Source organism: Gastrolobium bilobum, unplaced genomic scaffold (assembly GCF_033153095.1).
Source record: "Gastrolobium bilobum isolate Gb01-03AN ecotype WA unplaced genomic scaffold, APGP_CSIRO_Gbil_v1 utg75521, whole genome shotgun sequence".
Taxonomy (NCBI): domain Eukaryota; kingdom Viridiplantae; phylum Streptophyta; class Magnoliopsida; order Fabales; family Fabaceae; genus Gastrolobium; species Gastrolobium bilobum.
In genome coordinates, this window is record NW_026898129.1 from 9843 (window position 1) to 28607 (window position 18765).

Below are 18765 nucleotides of genomic sequence, written 5' to 3' on the forward strand. Positions count from 1 at the left end.
GGAATTGATGGAGTCAATCTTGGCTCCACAGTTCACAAGGCCAAATTCTAGCATCATCAGACCACCAATCAATGCCAATAATTTTGATATCAAGCCAGTGCTGATAACCCTGGTGGAGAAAAACCCATTTGGCGGGGAAGATTATGAAGACCCCATGACTTCATAGACAGATTTCTGAGAATTTGTGACACTACCAAGCATAACGGGGTGTCAGATGATGCAATTAGACTCCGACTGTTCCCTTTTGCTGTAACAGGGAAAGCTCTCAGATGGTTGGATAGACAAGCCCCCAACAACATCAGAACATGGGATGAGCTAGCAGCCAAATTCTTTGCAGAGCACTTCTCCAGGGAGAAATACAACAAGTTGGTGAATGAAATCACCAACTTCACTCAACAACCAGGAGAAACTCTATGTGCAGCTTGGACCAGATTCCAAGAACTGATCAGAAGGTGCCCCGCGTATGATCTGCCAAACGGAAATAAGGTCAGAGTCTTCTATAATGGAATGACACCAGACTCCACAATGATTGTCAATGGTGTAGCTGGTGGGACCTTAGCATAGAAGACAACAGCTCAAACTTTAGAGCTGATCGACTTTATGGCGAGAACTGAGAACGCATCAATGGCAGTTCAACCAATTCAACATGTTCAACCAAGAAGGGGAATCCTGCAGTTGGGAAACAATGATGCATCACTTGCAGAACAAAAGATCCTATCTCAACAGATATCTAGTTTGAATGCGAAGTTGGACAAGTTGCAACTTTCTACAACTCAAGTAACTCATTTAACTGTGAGTATTGCAAAGGAGAGCACGAGACCAACGAATGCCCAACACTTGTAGGAGCTGATTCCTTTCAAGTTAATGGAGTCTGGTATGATCCAAGACCACAACAGAACTTCCAGAGAAACCAGAACAATGCTCCAGGAAACAACTTCCAAAGGAGATTTCAAGGGGGAGGTTTAGAGTACAAATCTGACCAATATTTACAACCTCCTCCAATTTCACAAACTCCAACATCTGAGCTAGAGAAAGCACTGATACAGTTGACAAAGACAACTGAAGCGTTCATGAATGAAACTAGGACTCATCATAAAAGTCAAGATGCTTCAATCAGAAATCTGGAAACTCAAATTGGGCAGTTGTCAAGACAATTAGCTGAGAGAAGTCCTGGAGCATTCCCCAGTGACACTATAATCAACCCAAGGAAGCTCTGCAATGCCATCACTACTAAAAGCGAGGATCTAGAAAAAGTGGAAGCTCCTACAGGCAAGGATGAGTACACTCAAGAAGGCAAGGAAGAAGCAAAAGAGCAACCTCCTGTAGTTCAGAAGAAGCAATGGGATTTCTCACGTTTTGAGAAGCCTCTATATCCTATGGGGAGCAAGCAACATGAGCAAAGGAAGCAAATGTCTAAATTTTTAGATATTTTTAAGAAATTGCAAATTAACATTCCTTTTGCAGAAGCTCTGGAGAAAAAGCCTTCATATGCAACGTTCCTGAAGGAGACATTGTCTAAGAAGCAGAAGCTCACTGAGGATGAACATGTTACACTAATAGAGGAGTGTAGTGCAATCATACAGAAGAACTTGCCTCCAAAGTTGAAGGATCCAGGGAGCTTCAGTATTCCATGCACCATCGGCAAGACGACCATAGAGAAAGTTTTATGCGATCTTGGTGCCAGCATAAATGTGATGCCCCTCACCCTGATGAAGAAGCTGGGAATTGATGAAGTCAAGCCAACGAGGATGAATGTTCAATTGGCCGACCGCTCAACAAAGCAAGCATATGGTATTGTGGAAGATGTGCTCGTCAAGGTAAACAAATTTATAATTCCTGTTGATTTTGTTATTCTTGACATTGAGAAGATGTCAGTGTGCCTATGATATTCGGGAGGCCATTCTTAGCAACCTCAGGAGCGCTAATCGATGTACCTAAGGGAGAGTTAATGATGTGCGTGGATGGAGAGCAAACAACATTCAAGGTACTTACAAATGAAGCTCTATTGCCTGCATCTCAACCTAAAAACCAAATTAAATATATTGCGGAGAAAAAGGTTGAGAAAGGGAACAAGAAGGAAGTCCATCAGAGGCATGAGGAAAGCAAGCCAAAGGTTAAGATGGAAAAGCCCAAGAGTAAGGAAGAACATGTGAAACCTAAGCTTAAAATTTCTTAGAAACCTCCTCCTCACCCACGTGCATATGATCCTGGAAAGACACAATACTGGATCAAGAAGAATGGGTCATCAGTGGCAGCATGCTTCCAACCACCGTAATCGCAGGGGGTACGTCAGGCTCATGACGTTAAACAAGCACTAATTGGAAGGTAACCCAATAGTATTGTTTTTATTTATTTGATTTGCTTAGTTAGTTTAATTTTAACAAGTCAAGTAATTTGATTAGCGCCAACTTGGTGCTAGTAGCGCCACAAGACTAAAAGATACAGTGAGATCCGTGCCGACAGCGCCAAGGTGGCGCTTACAGCGCCAGAAATCCACGAAAGAGTTGCGCCAACAGCGTGAGATCCACGCCTTCAGCGCCACAGGTCCAAAAGTTCCAGTCAGATCTGTGCTCATAGTGCGAACTCCATGCTATCAGGGCCAGTATTCTCACTATTTACCTTGACTGTAGTATTTTATTTTTTCTGTTTTGAGATTATTGTTTGATTATGTCTCCCTTGTTAATGTATTTCACTTTTATTATTATTCTGTTTGATGTTTAACAAGTGTGTGAGTGTTCCACCTGTGCAGAAGTAGCTTCACTCGACTAGTTTAGTTTGTTGCTGAGGACAGCAACGTTCTAAATCTGGGAATTGGTCGCATACATTATGCAATACCTGCTAACTGCGGAACTACACAACAGAGAGGACGTCCAACAGAAATTTTTCTGAAAAAGGGGAGACATTTTAACCTTCAATTTTTCATTTAATTAAATTAATTTTCTTTAATTCCTGAATAAGCATTCCTAGATTTTACAAACCTTACTTAGTGATTAAATAGATTGCATTTTAAGAAGCATGATATCTGTGGAGCATTAAATTGTTTTTATAATCTGAGAATGATGATTGCTCGTTTGTATAACTGTTTTGGTAAAAATTCTTAGATAATGCTTGATGTGAAATTTTGAAATTAGATTCTAGCTTGAATTATAACTGTGAGGATTGAGCCTATACAGAAATATTTTTTTCCAGAGAGGCCTCACTGTAGTAGTTTTCTAGAACTTGAACTGTTTCTCTAGCTTGCATGCATTACTGACATGATAAAGGAATGTTTATTCTTGTTAACTTAGAGGCAAACAACCTACCTAAAAGAATTTTCCATTGTTAGCCCTTTTGAGCCTTAGACCAATTTATTAAAAAAAAACCCTGATGAAAATTACTTAACCATTTCTCCATTGACACACCTTGAAAGAGATTGAAATGCTGATCAAAGGAAAAAGTCAAGGTACTTCTCAAAAGAAAAGTTAAGTAAGTTGAAAAATGAAACAGAAGAATGGTCTGCAAAATACTGGAAAGAAAAAAAAATTCTGAAAAAGAAAAAAAGAAAGTTGCAGCTCAAAAGAGAAAAGAAAGAAAACATCTGCAAACAGGGAAAAGAAAAAGGTAGTGAAAAAGGGAAAAGAATCCAAATTGATGAAATATGGCAGAATTAAAAGACTGAGAAGGAAGTAATGTCAAAAATATCAGGATTTCAGTCTCTCAAATTAAACAGCCTCTGACCAAAAGATTCTTACCCCAAACCAGGCCAAGTTATAACCTATCAAAAGACCTTTTTATCAGTCTATGCATGTCAAATGGGTTCCTCAATCTTAGGAATTGAGAATATTTCAAGCTTATGGAATTACTGCTACACTGATGGAATGAGTGTGAACTCCTCAAACACTAGAGAGATGAGAGTATATTTATCTGGTGAGGAATATTAAAGTTAGGATCTGATTTCTTGATAAACTGAAAAGCATTGTTTGAAGTTTTAATAGGAAGTTATACATGCATAGCAGTCTGATTTCATAAGATGTTCATGTTCCAAGTTTTTCTTCACAGAGTTAATCTTTGCCTCTGACTTTAATCTATTACATTGTTGAGGACAACAACGTTCAAATCTGGGAATTTCTTGATATGCCTCCAGCATATATATAAATCTAGGCCAAAAAGAGAAAGAATATTGATTAATCTTGAATAAAAAGGCAATATTTACTGTTGATTTGTTAAAATCTCAATCAAAGATTGTAAAATGATTTTCTTTTGATTTTGTAGGAAAAACAGGACAATAAGGAGCCAAATTTGGAAGTAAGAGATTGAAGTCCCACGCTACTAGCGTAAAACTCACACTAGTAGCGCCAGAAGAAAAAATCAGCCAGACACATCCACGCTCACAGCGTGAAACTCACGCTAGTTGCGCCACAACCCACACTCACAGCGTGGGAACCACGCTAGTTGCGTGGGCTTCCAGAAATGTGAATAAAACTCCCACGCTATCAGCGTGGGAACCACACTAGTAGCGTGGGAGGTGCGGACAATCAGCATTAAATCTTTTTCTGCATCAGCGGAAGATTAGACAAAGATTTACGACAAAGATTCAATCAAGATTTCTACACAAGGTCAAAAACTCTATAAATAGAGACTCGGACCTAAGAGAAAAACATCTTTGGCTGGAGAGAATTCTTGGAGGCTCACGCTGGAGATCAGGATTCCGACGGAGTTGAAGACCGGAGATCATTGATTCTTCTTCTTCTTCTTCTCGCGCAAATTAAAAATTATTTTTTATTAGGGTTCAGAAAATTTGTAGTAAAGTTGAAACCCTAAGTCGTCTCTCAAGGAAATTGTTTTGGTAAAAATTGCTTGTGATGACAGAAAATTAAAAGGGGGGTTTGTTAGTATATGGATGTCCTAGAGACAATCTTTTGATTAGATTAGGACATATTTAGACCTTTTATATTGTCGCAAATAAAAGCACTATTTATCCTGTTTCATATTTTGTCTCAATATTACTATTAATATTTATATGAGTAACTGGATAAACCCCTTGGAATAAAATAGGTATCTCTTGAGTATCTGTGATGAGATCACGATCATGAGGATTCAAGGATACTGCATGTTTATTCCTAATTTTATGTTCCTAGTCTAGAGACACTGAGAATGGGGATCAGTGATCTCGGGTAAGGCTAGCACGACTTATCTACTTGTATTTGGATGCAAGGTAAAGACCTCATGAGCTACAGATATGGAGATGTCTTAGCTAAAGTCATGGGTGGACCTATAAGGGTATAGCTGGCACTGAACAGACCCACAAAGAGACTCTATGAGGAACTCTCACAGAGAGTATCATTAGAGTAGTCTCTTTAAATTTAGGTATATCTTTCCTAAGACCAGAAGTTATTATCTAGACTGTGTTCTAGAAGGCATGCTTTGATTGTGCACCTCGTCTGCCTGAAACATGGAGACTCATTGGTATACTGTTGGGCTTGTCCTGAAAGAACACAGGGCTAGGGTGATAAGATGAAGGAATTCGTCTAATCTCTGTGAGAGATCAGGTTATCTGTAAACCGGAGAAATCGGGATGACATTTACAGGGACTCGGGAATCTATGCATAGTAAAAGAGATCATGAGATGATCTGACTTTAGAGTCTGTAAATTGAAGATTCCCTATTTCGAATAAAGCTTACCCTAAAACGCAGGGGTTGATACGCTTCCTTACCCTAGGTTTTATGGGAAGGTAACCGAGACGAAAGGAAATATATATGGCAACCAAATATGTGTAATAGGATGATCAAGTCATTAATCTAACTAGTTCTGGGGCAACAAAGCATTGCTAGTGCTCTGTGTTGTCATTAGATGGGTTGTGGGCTTATTGGGCCCAAGCCCATTTATGTCAGTGGCTATGTTGGACCTAATGGGTCACACACTAACACCTAATTGTCTAGATGCTCTAGCATTAAAGGTATTGGGCCTAACAATTGTTATTAGCCCAAGAAGTAGTTTGGAACTCCACAGATAGGGTGGAGGGTGCATGGATCAAAGTAATGGGCTTGGATAGTCCAAGACATTACTAATTAATTTAATTAGTTAAATTAATTATCAAATGTTTAAATTTTGAATTTTGAATTTGAATTTTGAAATTTGAAATTTGAAATTTGAAATTTGAATTTTGAATTTTGAATTTTGAATTTTGAAATTCGAATTTTTAATTTTGAATTTGAAATTTGAGATTTGAAATTTGAAATTTGAATTTTGAAATTTGGATTTGAATTTTGAATTTTGAAATTTGAATTTTGAATTTTGAAATTTGAATTTGAATTTAGAATTTGAATTTGAATTTAAAATTTAAGTGTTTGAAAGTTTGAATTCAAATGTTTGAAATTCGAATTTGAATTGGCTATGAAATGTTGTTTCATAACAAAAGGATAAGATGAGATCTTGTTGGAACATATCAGGAGGAGATCTTTTGGACATAATCCAAGGATAATGGGTTGCTGATTTTGGCTAGATTTGATCATCAAAATCAGCTCCAGAAGATACGGTCTGTTGGGAGAATATTTGAGTGAGTTGATTTAAGTTTGAAATGCAACTAACTCAAATGTATCTGGTCACCTTTTAGGCTATATGGGGCGCACCATATAGCTGATTATGTGATGATTCATGATCAGATTTCTGACTAGGTTTTGAACTTAGTCTCATGAGAATATTCTGGGATGTTGTTGGCAATTTTTGAAATGCAACAACTCCACTTATTCTCTCCCTAAGGGCGCTACTTTTGATCAGATTTTTGGGAGAAAAATCTGATTTGTTTTTGAAACTTAAAAGGCTCCTTTTGTGTACTTAATGAGCAGTTAGTTCCTCCTTAGGTTTGTGTGAAAAAGCCAAGCCTTTCTCTACTCATCTATGCGCCCCTTGTGAGTTTTTCTCTTAGAACACTTCACTCTTCTAAACACTTTTACCTAGCCTCCTGCATCACACACTGAGCGCATAGCAAGCCTTATTGTGGTGATCAATCAGCGGCATTACTGGAAGGAGTTCCTGTATCTAGACACGGGTGGTGTGGATCAACGTTAGAGGGTCTGAACCCTTCAGACCTACCTTGATCATCTTGAGTTTTCACGAACAAGGTATGACATACGTCTTAAAGTATGTATCTTGATATGCATGTGTGTTCCGCTTGCGAAAAATTTTGTTTTTCCCTCACGCATGTTTCGGCCTTCAAGGCCAATTTTACTTTCAAGTGGTATCAGAGCCTGATTACTTTACCATAGACGGGTGATGGTACCTTGTTTGTGAACCTGTTTCTCACGGTTAAAATTTCTTTAAAGAGTTAAAGTTTCAATTTTTATGTATAGATTTTAATTTACAATACTTTAGACGGTTAAAGTTTTGTTTTTGTTTTTTATGAACATCTTAATTTGATTGGTGTGTTCATATATCCATATGTATTCATGGTTATCATTCTTTTCTTTATGAAAGGTTTAAAAGGAAACACCTTTTTGAAAGGTGGAGTTCGACCATGAAAGGTGTTTTGAACATCTTGATTGTTTTCTTATTTTTCATGAATTGTTTCATGAGCAAAGCATGTAATAAAATTTTTCGAAAATTAATCTCATATACATTAGTATATGGTTCGGCCATCAAGTGTAGATGGCTACATGCATGGTTTAAATTTTATGTTCTTTGAGAAAGAGTCAATAAAATTTGAGTTATATTAATGGTTGTGTATAATTCGGCCAATTGAGAAATCTAAGAAAATTTTAATTTTAATTTTTTGTTTTGATGTTTAATTGTTAAATAACAAGACATATGTGAAAAACATATTATATGATAATATTTTGTACTTGTTAGTTGTCTAACATTTCAGGTGCAAAAGAGGAAGGAGATGGTCATAGTGCCCGAAGTTTAAATTTCGAATTTTAAAATTAATGTGTAATTTTTGCTCTTTAAATTAGAGTTGTAATTTGATTTTTAAATTTTGTATTTTAAATTTTGTCCCTCCAAAATGTTTTGGAGTTTCTTTAATTGTAATTAGAGAATTTAGGCTAGTGGCGTATAGACGACAAGAAGCCGTGGCTTGAGAAGCAAGATGGACAAAAGCCGTAGTCCTTCAGATACTCCATCCATCTCCTCTGCTTCATGTTCATCTCCTTCTGATCAAACAGATACTTCAAACTCTTGTGATCGCTGAACACGGAAAACTTCATACCGTAGAGATGATGCCTCCAAATCTTGAAAGAAAACACAATAGCAAACAACTCCAAATCATGAGTCGGGTAGTTCTCCTCATGAGGCTTCAACTGCCTCGAAGCATAGGCAATCACCTTGCCCAACTGCATCAACACACAACCCAGCCCCTTTCCGGAGGCGTCGGTGTAAAGCTCAACCTCCTCTGCAGGATCAGGAAAGACAACACAGGTGAAGTCGTCAGTCTCTCCTTCAGTCTCCTTCCGGGTAAGGAGAGTCAATGGTATAACCAACATGGAGAATCCCTTGATGAACCTCCGGTAGTAATCTGCCAAACCTAGAAAACTCGTCACCTCAGTAACCGTCTTGGGCCTCTCCCAATCTAGCACGGCCTCAATCTTGTTCGGGTTAACTGCAACTCCCTCTGCAAAAATCACATACCCAAGGAACTTCACAGACTTGAGCCAGAACTCACACTTCGAAGGCTTAGCATAAAGCTTTTTCTCCTTCAGCACTTGCAACACAATCCTCAAGTGCTCGACATGCTTCTCTTCCGTCTTGGAGTAAATCAAGATATCATCAATGAAGACGATCACAAACTGATCCAGATACGGCTGGAAGATCCGGTTCATGTAATCCATGAACACCGTGGGTGCATTGGTGAGTCCAAAAGGAATCACCAAATACTCAAAGTGATCGTATCTCGAACGAAATGCGGTCTTCAGGACATCCTCTAGCTTAACCCAAATTTGATGGTATCCGGACCGGAGATCAATCTTCAAATACACACAAGACCCTTCAGCTGATCCAATAAATCATCAATACGAGGAAGGGGATACTTGTTCTTGATTGTCACCTTATTCTGCTGCTTGTAATCGGTGCACAATCGCATAGTCTCGTCTTTCTTTTTCACAAAGATGACCGATGCTCCCCATGGAAACACGCTCGGTCGGATGAAATATTTCGCTGAAAGATCCTCAATGTGCTTCTTCAACTCCGCCAATTTGGTGGCGACATCCGGTATGGAGTTAATGAAATGAGCCACACACCAGGCAACAAGTCTATGGAGAACTCTATCTCCCGCTATGGCGGAAACTCCGGAAACACCTGTAGGAATTCCTTCACCACAGGAATGCCAGCGATATCCTCTGGTGTCCCGCTCACCAAACCTCCCAACATGACATATCCAAATGCCCCTGCTCTCAAGGCTCTCTTAGCCTGCAGCACTGAAATATAAGGCGAGGAACTGGCTGTGGAATCACACGGAGACATCACCACTCACTTGGCACAACAGTCAATCATCACACAATTTCTGGACAACCAATCCATGCCCAGAATGATCTCCAGATTAGCCATTGGCAATCCTATCAGATCTACTAAAAAATCACGGCCATCCCACCGAAACACAACATCTTGATGCACAGTGAAGTTATCACACTTTTCTCCGGTGGCGATAGTCACCTGCAATGGTGGAGAAAGCACATCACTGCGCAACTCAAGCCCCACAACAATCAGGGTTGCAATAAAAGAATGCGTAGCCCCGGAGTCAAACAAGACATCAATAGTAGATCCACCAATGGAAACAGTACCTCTGACAAGGTTCAGAGCTCAGTCCGACTGCTGCCGATCCAAAGTGACGCACAACCAGTGGCAGGTGGCACTGCAGGTGCCGCTGCAGGTGCAAGGGGAACAATCTGAAGTGGAACTGCCTAAACTGCTGCAGCTCTCGCCGTCGACGACGGGCAATCTCTGGAATAGTGGCCTCCTTGCCACACTGGAAACATAAAACCTGGCCAGTAGCACACGACCCCACATGAACCTTCCCACATCCCGTGCATCTGAGAGCATGAGGTCTCGCTGTACTCCCCTGAGTGAAAGTCTTCTTAAACTGATATGGCGCTTGCCTAGTCGCCAACTGCTTTCCTTTACCTCTTCCCCCAAACTTCCTGTCTCTCCAAGAAGTAGAACTACCAGTTCCCTTCACATCAGCAACCTTGGTCCTCTTGGCCTTACTCACGATGCATACATCCTCGATGTATCAACACTGTTGTACCAGTGTCCCAAAATCTCTCGATGCAGCTCCAGCAATGCGATCGGCTATCTCCTCGTTAAGTCCCATGCGGAAATTAGCAGCCAAGAACGTCGGAGTAGGCATAGCGATCTTGAAATATGCAAACTTGACTAGTTTATTGAACTTAGCCAAGTACTCGTCAACAGACATCGAGCCCTGCACAAGCCTGACGAACTCTCCCTGCTTCCTCTCTTGAGCATCATACGAAAAATACCTCCCAAGGAAACAGTCCTAAAAGAATGGACATGTCATGACATGACCCTGCATCACAAAAGTATGAGAGGTGTTCATCCACCACTCATGTGCATCGCCCTCCAGCATATATGTGGCGGACATCAACTTCTGCGGGTTGGTGCACTGCATGACTCTGAAGATCTTATCCAGCGCCTGTATCCATCTCGCAGCAGCAATACGATTATAAGATCCATCAAAAAGAGGGTGGCTTATGCTTGCGAAAAGCATTAAGCCGGCGGTCAATCACATAACGATCCTCAGCAGGCTCCAAGTAGGGTTCCATCACCCCAGTACACTGATTGATACCCTCCACGTAACTCAGGCTATCATCCTGAAGACTGGGTGGAGGCGGTGGTGGCGGTGGCGGTGGAGGTGGTGACGGAGAGAACTGACCCTTATTGCGGCCATCTTGCATCTTCTCCAACAAGACACTCATCATGGTCATGTTCGCCAACCTGTTTGCCTCAAGAACACCTTCCGTGGCCTTCCGGTTCTCCTCACGAACGGCGTCCATAATCGCCTGATTGGCCAATCTAGCGGCCTCCTGATAGGTTAGTCTAGCCGCCTGCATTTCAACCAATGCAGTCAGGACAGGATCAGGCTCATCCTCGTTCGTCTCTCGGTTTCTCCTAGGCATTACCATGACTATGCACAAGTTACACAAGGAATGAGTTGATCATACCCACGCAATGTGGTCACAATTGCCTCATTATAGCAAAACTCAATCAGAGAAAACACACAAGACAGACACACAAACAAAACATCCTAAGTTATTGCAATACATACAGGCTTTTCTCTATAAAGTGCTCTGATACCATAAAATGTAACACCTCGTGTATACCCAGTTTGTTATCATGTCATCGTATTAAGCGTTGTGTAATTAAAAATGCGGAATATCTTTTTCTTTTCAATTATGACTTCATTAATATTAACCAAGTTGATTACTTAGTTCCTTTTCAAAACATTGTCTGTATGTAATTGCAAATGAACAGCTATGTACACTGAATAGCCTCATAATATAAAGATGTGAGTATCTAAGTCGCGAAACTTCAACACGCAGTCCAGACCATAACCCTGATACATTAATACAACTCGAATTCAAAATAAGATATAGTCAATCAATGTGGCATGGACAACCCCCATGCTCACCAAATAAGGCAACAAGCCCAGCAGAATCTCAACAATAACAACATAATCATAATGATAGCAGAAAACATACCAGCATCTAATCATAACAGTATAAGCAGTAATGTCTAACTCATCTCCGGCCTCCTGCTGCCCGAGGTCTCAACTCCCGAGTTATCTGAACCTGAAATATGTGCCCCAAACATGGGGTGAGATCTCTAAACAGAAATCTCAGTAAGACAAGAGGTCCTTAAGGATTTCTCCACCCTAAGCTCACTTACATGTGCAATATAAGTTCTAAAAGCAGTTTTGCAATATAAGTTCCAAAATCAGTGCAATGCAGCAGATAATCATGCCATGTGTGTCAACTATTCTTCTGGCCAGAGAAATACAGGATGTATGTACGTCTACAACCCACATAGTACACGCCCATGTTGTACCTGCCCACAAGATCACATTCTCGTCTAGGCAAAACATCACATACCTATCATAGGGCATTTGCACTTAATAGCTCAAAAGCATTTCAATAAATCAATACATGAAAACACATCATGCATATAAACCATTCCCCCATGGGATATGGTGGAACCAACAATGGCTAAACCGAGGACACAAAAGCTTACCTCTTAAGCAATCAATCCAAGCCAAATCCACACAAGCTCAAAGTCCACACACAGCACAATCACAATCTGTTTGGACCAATACTCATATCAATATTCATACTCTACAAGCATATGACACAAAGACAACGCCTTCCTTTTACGTTTCATGTCTTTAGGCTTCTCACAAGCCATAAGCCCTTAATCCCATAGATTCTGACTTAGATTAAAGATTACATAAGTCCACATTAACTAATCATGGGTCCACAGACCCAAAATATCATCCTGTATGAACATTACAGTTGCTATCATGAAATTCCCAGGATATCTGGATATATATCGGGGGCATATCCGGATATGCATATTCGGATATCACAAGACCCCATATCCAGATATCAATATCCGGATATCAATATGCGGATACCATATCCGGATATTTTGCGACAGAATGCAGTTCTGCATTTCGCGAGATATCCTTCCCAAGGGTTGCTCTTTTAACGATTCCAGAAGCTTAAACATGCATTTCTAGGTGTGTTTAACCTTACCCAACCTTAAGTTATGAACTTTGGCTTATTACATACATCAAGGCTTCATTTTTAACTAAGGAAACTCATGATCAAGGTTGGTGAAGCTTACCAACAGTTCAAAACAGAGAAGGGAATGCTCTTGGAGCTCTCACAACAGCCACAAGACTCTGACTCCGTAAAGACACGAAAAAGCCAAGCAAGCAAGGTCCTTTCTTTCCAAAGGTTGCTTCTTGAAGCCACACAAGCAAGGAACAATTGCTCTTTACCCACAAACAGTGAAGTCAACCCTTAAAACACTCATAAACAGCACCTCCCACTCAGAAGGTAGTTCACCCTCTCCCTCACAATTCTAACTCACACCCAACCAAGTGTTTAGATGAAGAAAATGAGAGGAAAGGTGAAGACTTGGGAGATTTTCAAGCAAGGATGACCAAGGAATGGAGGTGGCAGCAGCTGAGTCCAAAACTCACGTAGAAGCACCAGCAATTTAACCTAGGATCATGTGCCAAGGCCTTATATAGGCCACTTAAGTTTTAATCGCACAGTATTAGCTCTAATAGTTACGCTTAGTATTGTAATCCCAAACTTAGGATTCTGAGCCTTCTCATTTATCTAAGATTTGTCATATTTTTATTTTATATTTTGCAGCACCTTTCTGGTACGCGTTTTTACATAGCCAGTATCAGTTCTGGGACCAGTTCTCATTATTTCGACCTGAAACTTGTTATGCTAGTCCTCTATATTATTCTAGTGACATATACATATTTTTCTTATTTTTTCGAGATACTTCATCGGTACGCATTTATATCGTGGAGCGAAACTGATATCTACACTTTTCGTCAGAAAAGCGACTTTCAGCATTCTTAATCACTTACCATAATTACTTAAGCCTTCTCATAATTATTAGGGTCAATTATGGAATTATTTCCTAATTTCTCATATTTAATTAATTAAATTCCTAAATTAACGGTGCAAGTTCTTACACCACTCACCAAACCTCCTAACATGACATATAAGGAAAATAACTGGTAGTGGAATCATAAGGAGACATCACCACTTTCTTGGCACAACAATCAATCATCACCAAATTCTTGGACAGCCAGTCCAAGCCCAGGATGATCTCTAAATTAGCCATTGGTAATCCAATCAGATCTACTGAGTACTCACGGCCATCCCACTGAAACATGACATCTCGATGTATAGAGGAAGAATCACACTTTTCTCCGGTGGCGGTAGTAACCCGCAACGGTGGAGAAAACACAGAAATATGCAACTCAAGCCCCATAGCAATCGGGATCGTGATGAAGGAACGCGTAGCCCCGGAATCAAACAATACATCAATAGCATAACCACCAATGGAAATAGTACCTCTAACAAGGTTCGGAGCTCGGTCCGACTGTTGCCAATCCAGGGTGTAAACTCGGACCATGGCTAGTGGCACCTTTGGACCTTTGAGTGATGTTCATGGTAAAAGATGACTATGAATCCTAATATGGATTATGTATGATTCAGCCAAGCAAGGATGGATGGGGTTTGATGACAAAAAAATGTGTTTAAGTTGTTAAGTGTGGAAAAATGATTAGAAAGACTAACTAGGTGGGTTACCTTTAAGTAAAACTCACTAATCATGATTAATAATGGCTAAAATCCCTAATTAAAATAGCTCATCAAATCTGCCCCATAAAGTATATAAAGGTTTAGTTGTGTTAAAATTAAGGAGATGATGAATTAGGGGATTATTTAAGGGTAGGAATTAATTAACAAAAGTAATTACGGATTTAACTCTAAAATTGAACTAAAGTAGGGTTTAGGTACACTAATTAAGTAATTAGTAAAGTTTAAGTATCATGATATATGGGACTAAGGAGATTTTATAATGTGACTTGATAATAGAAAAATCTAAGAATAAAAGTGAATTAGGATTTATAATAAAAAATAATTAAGGTTTGTTAAGTAAACACATTTAGGACTATATAATAAGTTTTTAGGCAAAATTGGGGAGAGCATATCTCCCTCCAAAGAGGTCATATAGGGCTGTGCCTTATATCAAATTGAAGCTTGAGATGTTAGCTATGTGATGTCAAAATTTGGTACCAATTGAAGATGTTTTACATTCTGTATGTTCATTTTAATGAGAACTGCCCAGGGAGGCCATGTGCAGGGGCTGTACATGACTGCAACTTCCACGAATTGTTTCTCCCTTAATTATTATTCAAATTAGGCTCATAATATTTTGAATTAAAGCTAAGTGTGTATAGTTGTCTGAATAAAAATTTGAGAGAAACTGGTGTAGTATATTTTCCAGAATCACAGAAATGGTAAATGATGTTTAGGGCTCTGTTCAGAGTTGGCAAACAGCTTTGTTTGTCCAACTTCAAATGATGATAACCGGAGCTAGGAAACTCCAAATGATACATGTAAAACCTTGTTGGAAAGGTAATTGAGTCTAAATTAACATACTAAAGTTTAGAATTTTATAACAAGTGAGTTGCGCTCAGTGACTGGAAAACAAAAGCATGTACAATTATGGGAAAACCGTAACAGTGATATTTAAGCTAAGTGGGCTTATGGGAACCCTTAGTAACTTATAATAATTAATTATATGGCTTGGATGAGTTGAAAATAATCTAAGTTACCTATGTGAGCCTAGAAGAGGATTCTAAGTTATGTAAGTAATTAAAGAATGTGGTGGCTTATAATAATGCACAAAAATAAATAATAAGTAATAATTGGTCTAGACTTGTGATGGACATATTATTGGCATGTAAAAATATAATGTGGAATCATTAAGTGATTGAGTATTAATAATGTAAATGATTCCTGCTCTAGGTTTGCCCAGAGAGCTTGGCACTTGAGAGTGTTCGGGAGCATACATATTGACTGTTGGAGTTGGGCTGTTGATAAGCTCAGTGAGGTAAGCTCCTAGTTCTAGTTGACTCCTCTCTCTTGTGGCCCAACCATGATGGTGGATATTATGGTTGTATTGTATGAAAGTATATGGTATGATATATATGTGCATTCATTCACATTCATATAGATATTATATGATCTTGATGTTATGATGATGCACTGATGATATATGTTATGAGGATCCTGGCCAGTGATCATGGTATGTAGGCTACCTATGGCTTGAATCTAGGAGCTATTTCATACTGAGGTTGTGTTGACTGTCTATGGCTTGACCCTGGAATTCACACATGTGTAACCGTCTATGGCTTTGACCCTGGGGTTACACAAGGATGATATGATGATGCTATGTTTATGCTATATGTCTGTATTATATACTTTATATCTGACTTGTCATGCAGGAAGTGGGCTCAGGGGTTAGTGGATCCTCTATGAACCTTGAGCTTACTGAGATGTTGTTATCTCACCCCGTTTGGGGACATCATTTCAGGTACCCAGAGTAGTGGTGATGCTTTTAGGGGCAAGGCCCCCGCATTGGAGTAGTTGAAGATGCAACTAATTATTTTAGACTACGTTTAGACTTTATTATGGCATGTGGATTTGTTAACATGCTCAATTATATATGGAGATTATGTTATGTATTTATTAGGCTCATGATTGTATCCTTAGAACCATGGATTAATTACTGATGTTTTTATATTTTTGAATTAATATAGACTTGATGTATGCATTAAGTTAATTTGGGCATGGAGCCTTCTTGTTTGTATTGACCCATTGAGGGGATTGCAGTCCGTGTGGGACTTGCAAGCTATCTGTTTAAATTATTGTATCAATTAGGTTATCTGTATGTGTGGGACCATGTTCCCAGTATCCGAAATACAGCCGTTATTCTGTCCGTAAGACTCCGTCAGGAATGACACTTGATGTCATATCTTGATGGTCAATGGCCACTAATACTAGTCATGGGATTAATTAGTAAATGTATGTTTAGATTTATGCTTTCGGAGTATCTCACGTGAATGTTTTTAGAAATATTTTAAATAAAAGGTTTTGGAAAAAGTTTCTCGTATTTTTGTAAAACGTGTTAGTATTCTTTTAAAATAAAGTTTTCCGCTGTGTATGCCAAATATCATGTATGTTAATGATGACTCCCGGCAAGTATACCGATCGCACAAGTAATAAAGTGATAAATAATGTTCGTCTCCACAGGGATTGTGATCGTATATCAATTAATATTTCTTTTAAGGATGGAAGAGTTCAAATGGGTTGTGACAAATATTGTCGAGTTGTGTAAAATTTAGAACTGAAATAAAGACCTATTTTTGTAATTTTGTTTATGAGAAATAGAAAAATAAATTGAGAATTGACTTTTGTAAAAGTGAGAAAAGCATTCTAGCTAGAGCGCACTCACCTTATGATCCCCACTTATTACTTTGGATTGATTTAAAAATATTCAATTATATAAATGCTCAGATAAATTATTATCTAAAATAATTAGTTAAATCTCAATCCCTTGGAAATTTAACCCTTTAACCTCAATTGGAATCCTAATCCCTTAGCAATCCCTCATGAAAATTAAGCAATGAACTCAATAATTTAGGCATTCGCAATTAGATATACATTTATTCCTAGCATGCATACTAATTGTTATCTTACCCCCTTTCAGCATGAAAACCCCAATATTCCTATCTAGGGTTCTAACCCTCAAACTATCTTCAACTACTAGAGTGATCAAGTCTAACAAAGAAGATATAAAATACGCACAACGTAAAGATAAAGAAATTTATATAAAAGAGTAAAAATAAACCAATCCTTCGTAACAAGGGTTCACATAAGGGTTGTGACCCTAACTACAATAAAGAAAAACTTAGCCAACCATATTCATGGCTAATAAATCAATATTCAATATTCAATGGGATGAAAAGAATGAAAGATGAAAGAATGAAGATGATCAAGAATCCTTCTACGAAGCTCTTCTCCTTCAGCACGACGTCTCCTCTGGTCTAGATACCTAATTCTGTGCCGAGTCTCCTTTTTGTAATACTCTTTTGGGCCTTCCAAATTTACCCTTTTGGACAAAACAGAGTTGCAGTATCGCATGCTGACGCTCTAAGCGTCAGATCCACGCTGTGGGCGTGGTTGCCTCTGGATTCCCACGCTATCAGCTTGACATCCACGCTGTGGGCGTGGAAGCCTCTGGTTCTTCACGCTACCAGCGTGACATCCATGCTGTGAGCGTGGGTCTTTACTTTGGCAAATCCTCATTTTGCTCCAGATTTGTTTGGTTTTCCTACAAATTAAGCATAAAATCAGCTGAACAATTCTGAAATTGGAATTTAAGCAAAGCAACACTAAACGTTGCCTTTTTACTGAGAAATAACCCATAATCTTTCTCTTTTTAGCTTGAATTAACCCGTGTGCTGAAGGCACATCAAACAATTTCCAGATTTGAACGTTGTTGTCCTCAGCAATGTAATGGATTAAAGCGAAGAGCAAGATTAACTCTGTAAAGAAACACATGAACATAAACATCTCAAGAAATCAAACTGCTATGCATGTATAACTGACTGTATAAAATTCACAATAATTCTTTTTAGTTGCATCAAGATCTTAGATCCTAGCTTGAATATTCCTCACTAGATAAATACATTCTCATCACTCAGTGTCTGAGGTTCCTGCACTCATTCCATCAATGTAGTAGCAGTTCTATGATCTTGAACATATTCTCAAGTTCTTAAAAGTGAAGAACTCATTTGCCATGCATAGACTGATCAAAAGGTCTTTGATAGGTTGTAACTTGGCTTGGTTTGGGGGTAAGAATCTTTTGGTTAAAGGCTGATTAAGTTGGAGAGACTGAAATCCTAAGATTCTTTTTTTTTTAACATATTCATTCCTTCTCAGCTCTTCAATTCTGTCATTTTGACATCTCTGGGATTCTTTTCCCTTTTTCACTATCTTCCTTCTTTTTGTTTCCTTTCTCTTCTGAGCTATATTTTTAACTTCTCAGACCATTCCTCTTTTTCTTTTACTTAACTTTTTCTTCTCTGAAAAGGACCTTGATTTTTGTTTTTGTAATTAGCATTTCAATCTCTCTCAAGGTGTGTCATTGGAACATAGTTAAGCAACTTTCAATAGGTGTTT

General features: G+C 38.9%; 1 protein-coding gene across 1 annotated transcript; it reads left to right on the plus strand.

Annotated features, from left to right (window-relative positions):
* Positions 1 to 600: 600 nt before the first annotated feature.
* Positions 601 to 2176, plus strand: LOC133313012 (uncharacterized). Its single transcript, XM_061514307.1, has 4 exons — positions 601 to 777; positions 897 to 1383; positions 1465 to 1661; positions 1985 to 2176. The coding sequence occupies exons 1-4, from the start codon at positions 601 to 603 to the stop codon at positions 2174 to 2176; spliced, it is 1053 nt and encodes a 350-aa protein (XP_061370291.1).
* The last annotated feature ends 16589 nt before the right edge of the window (positions 2177 to 18765 follow it).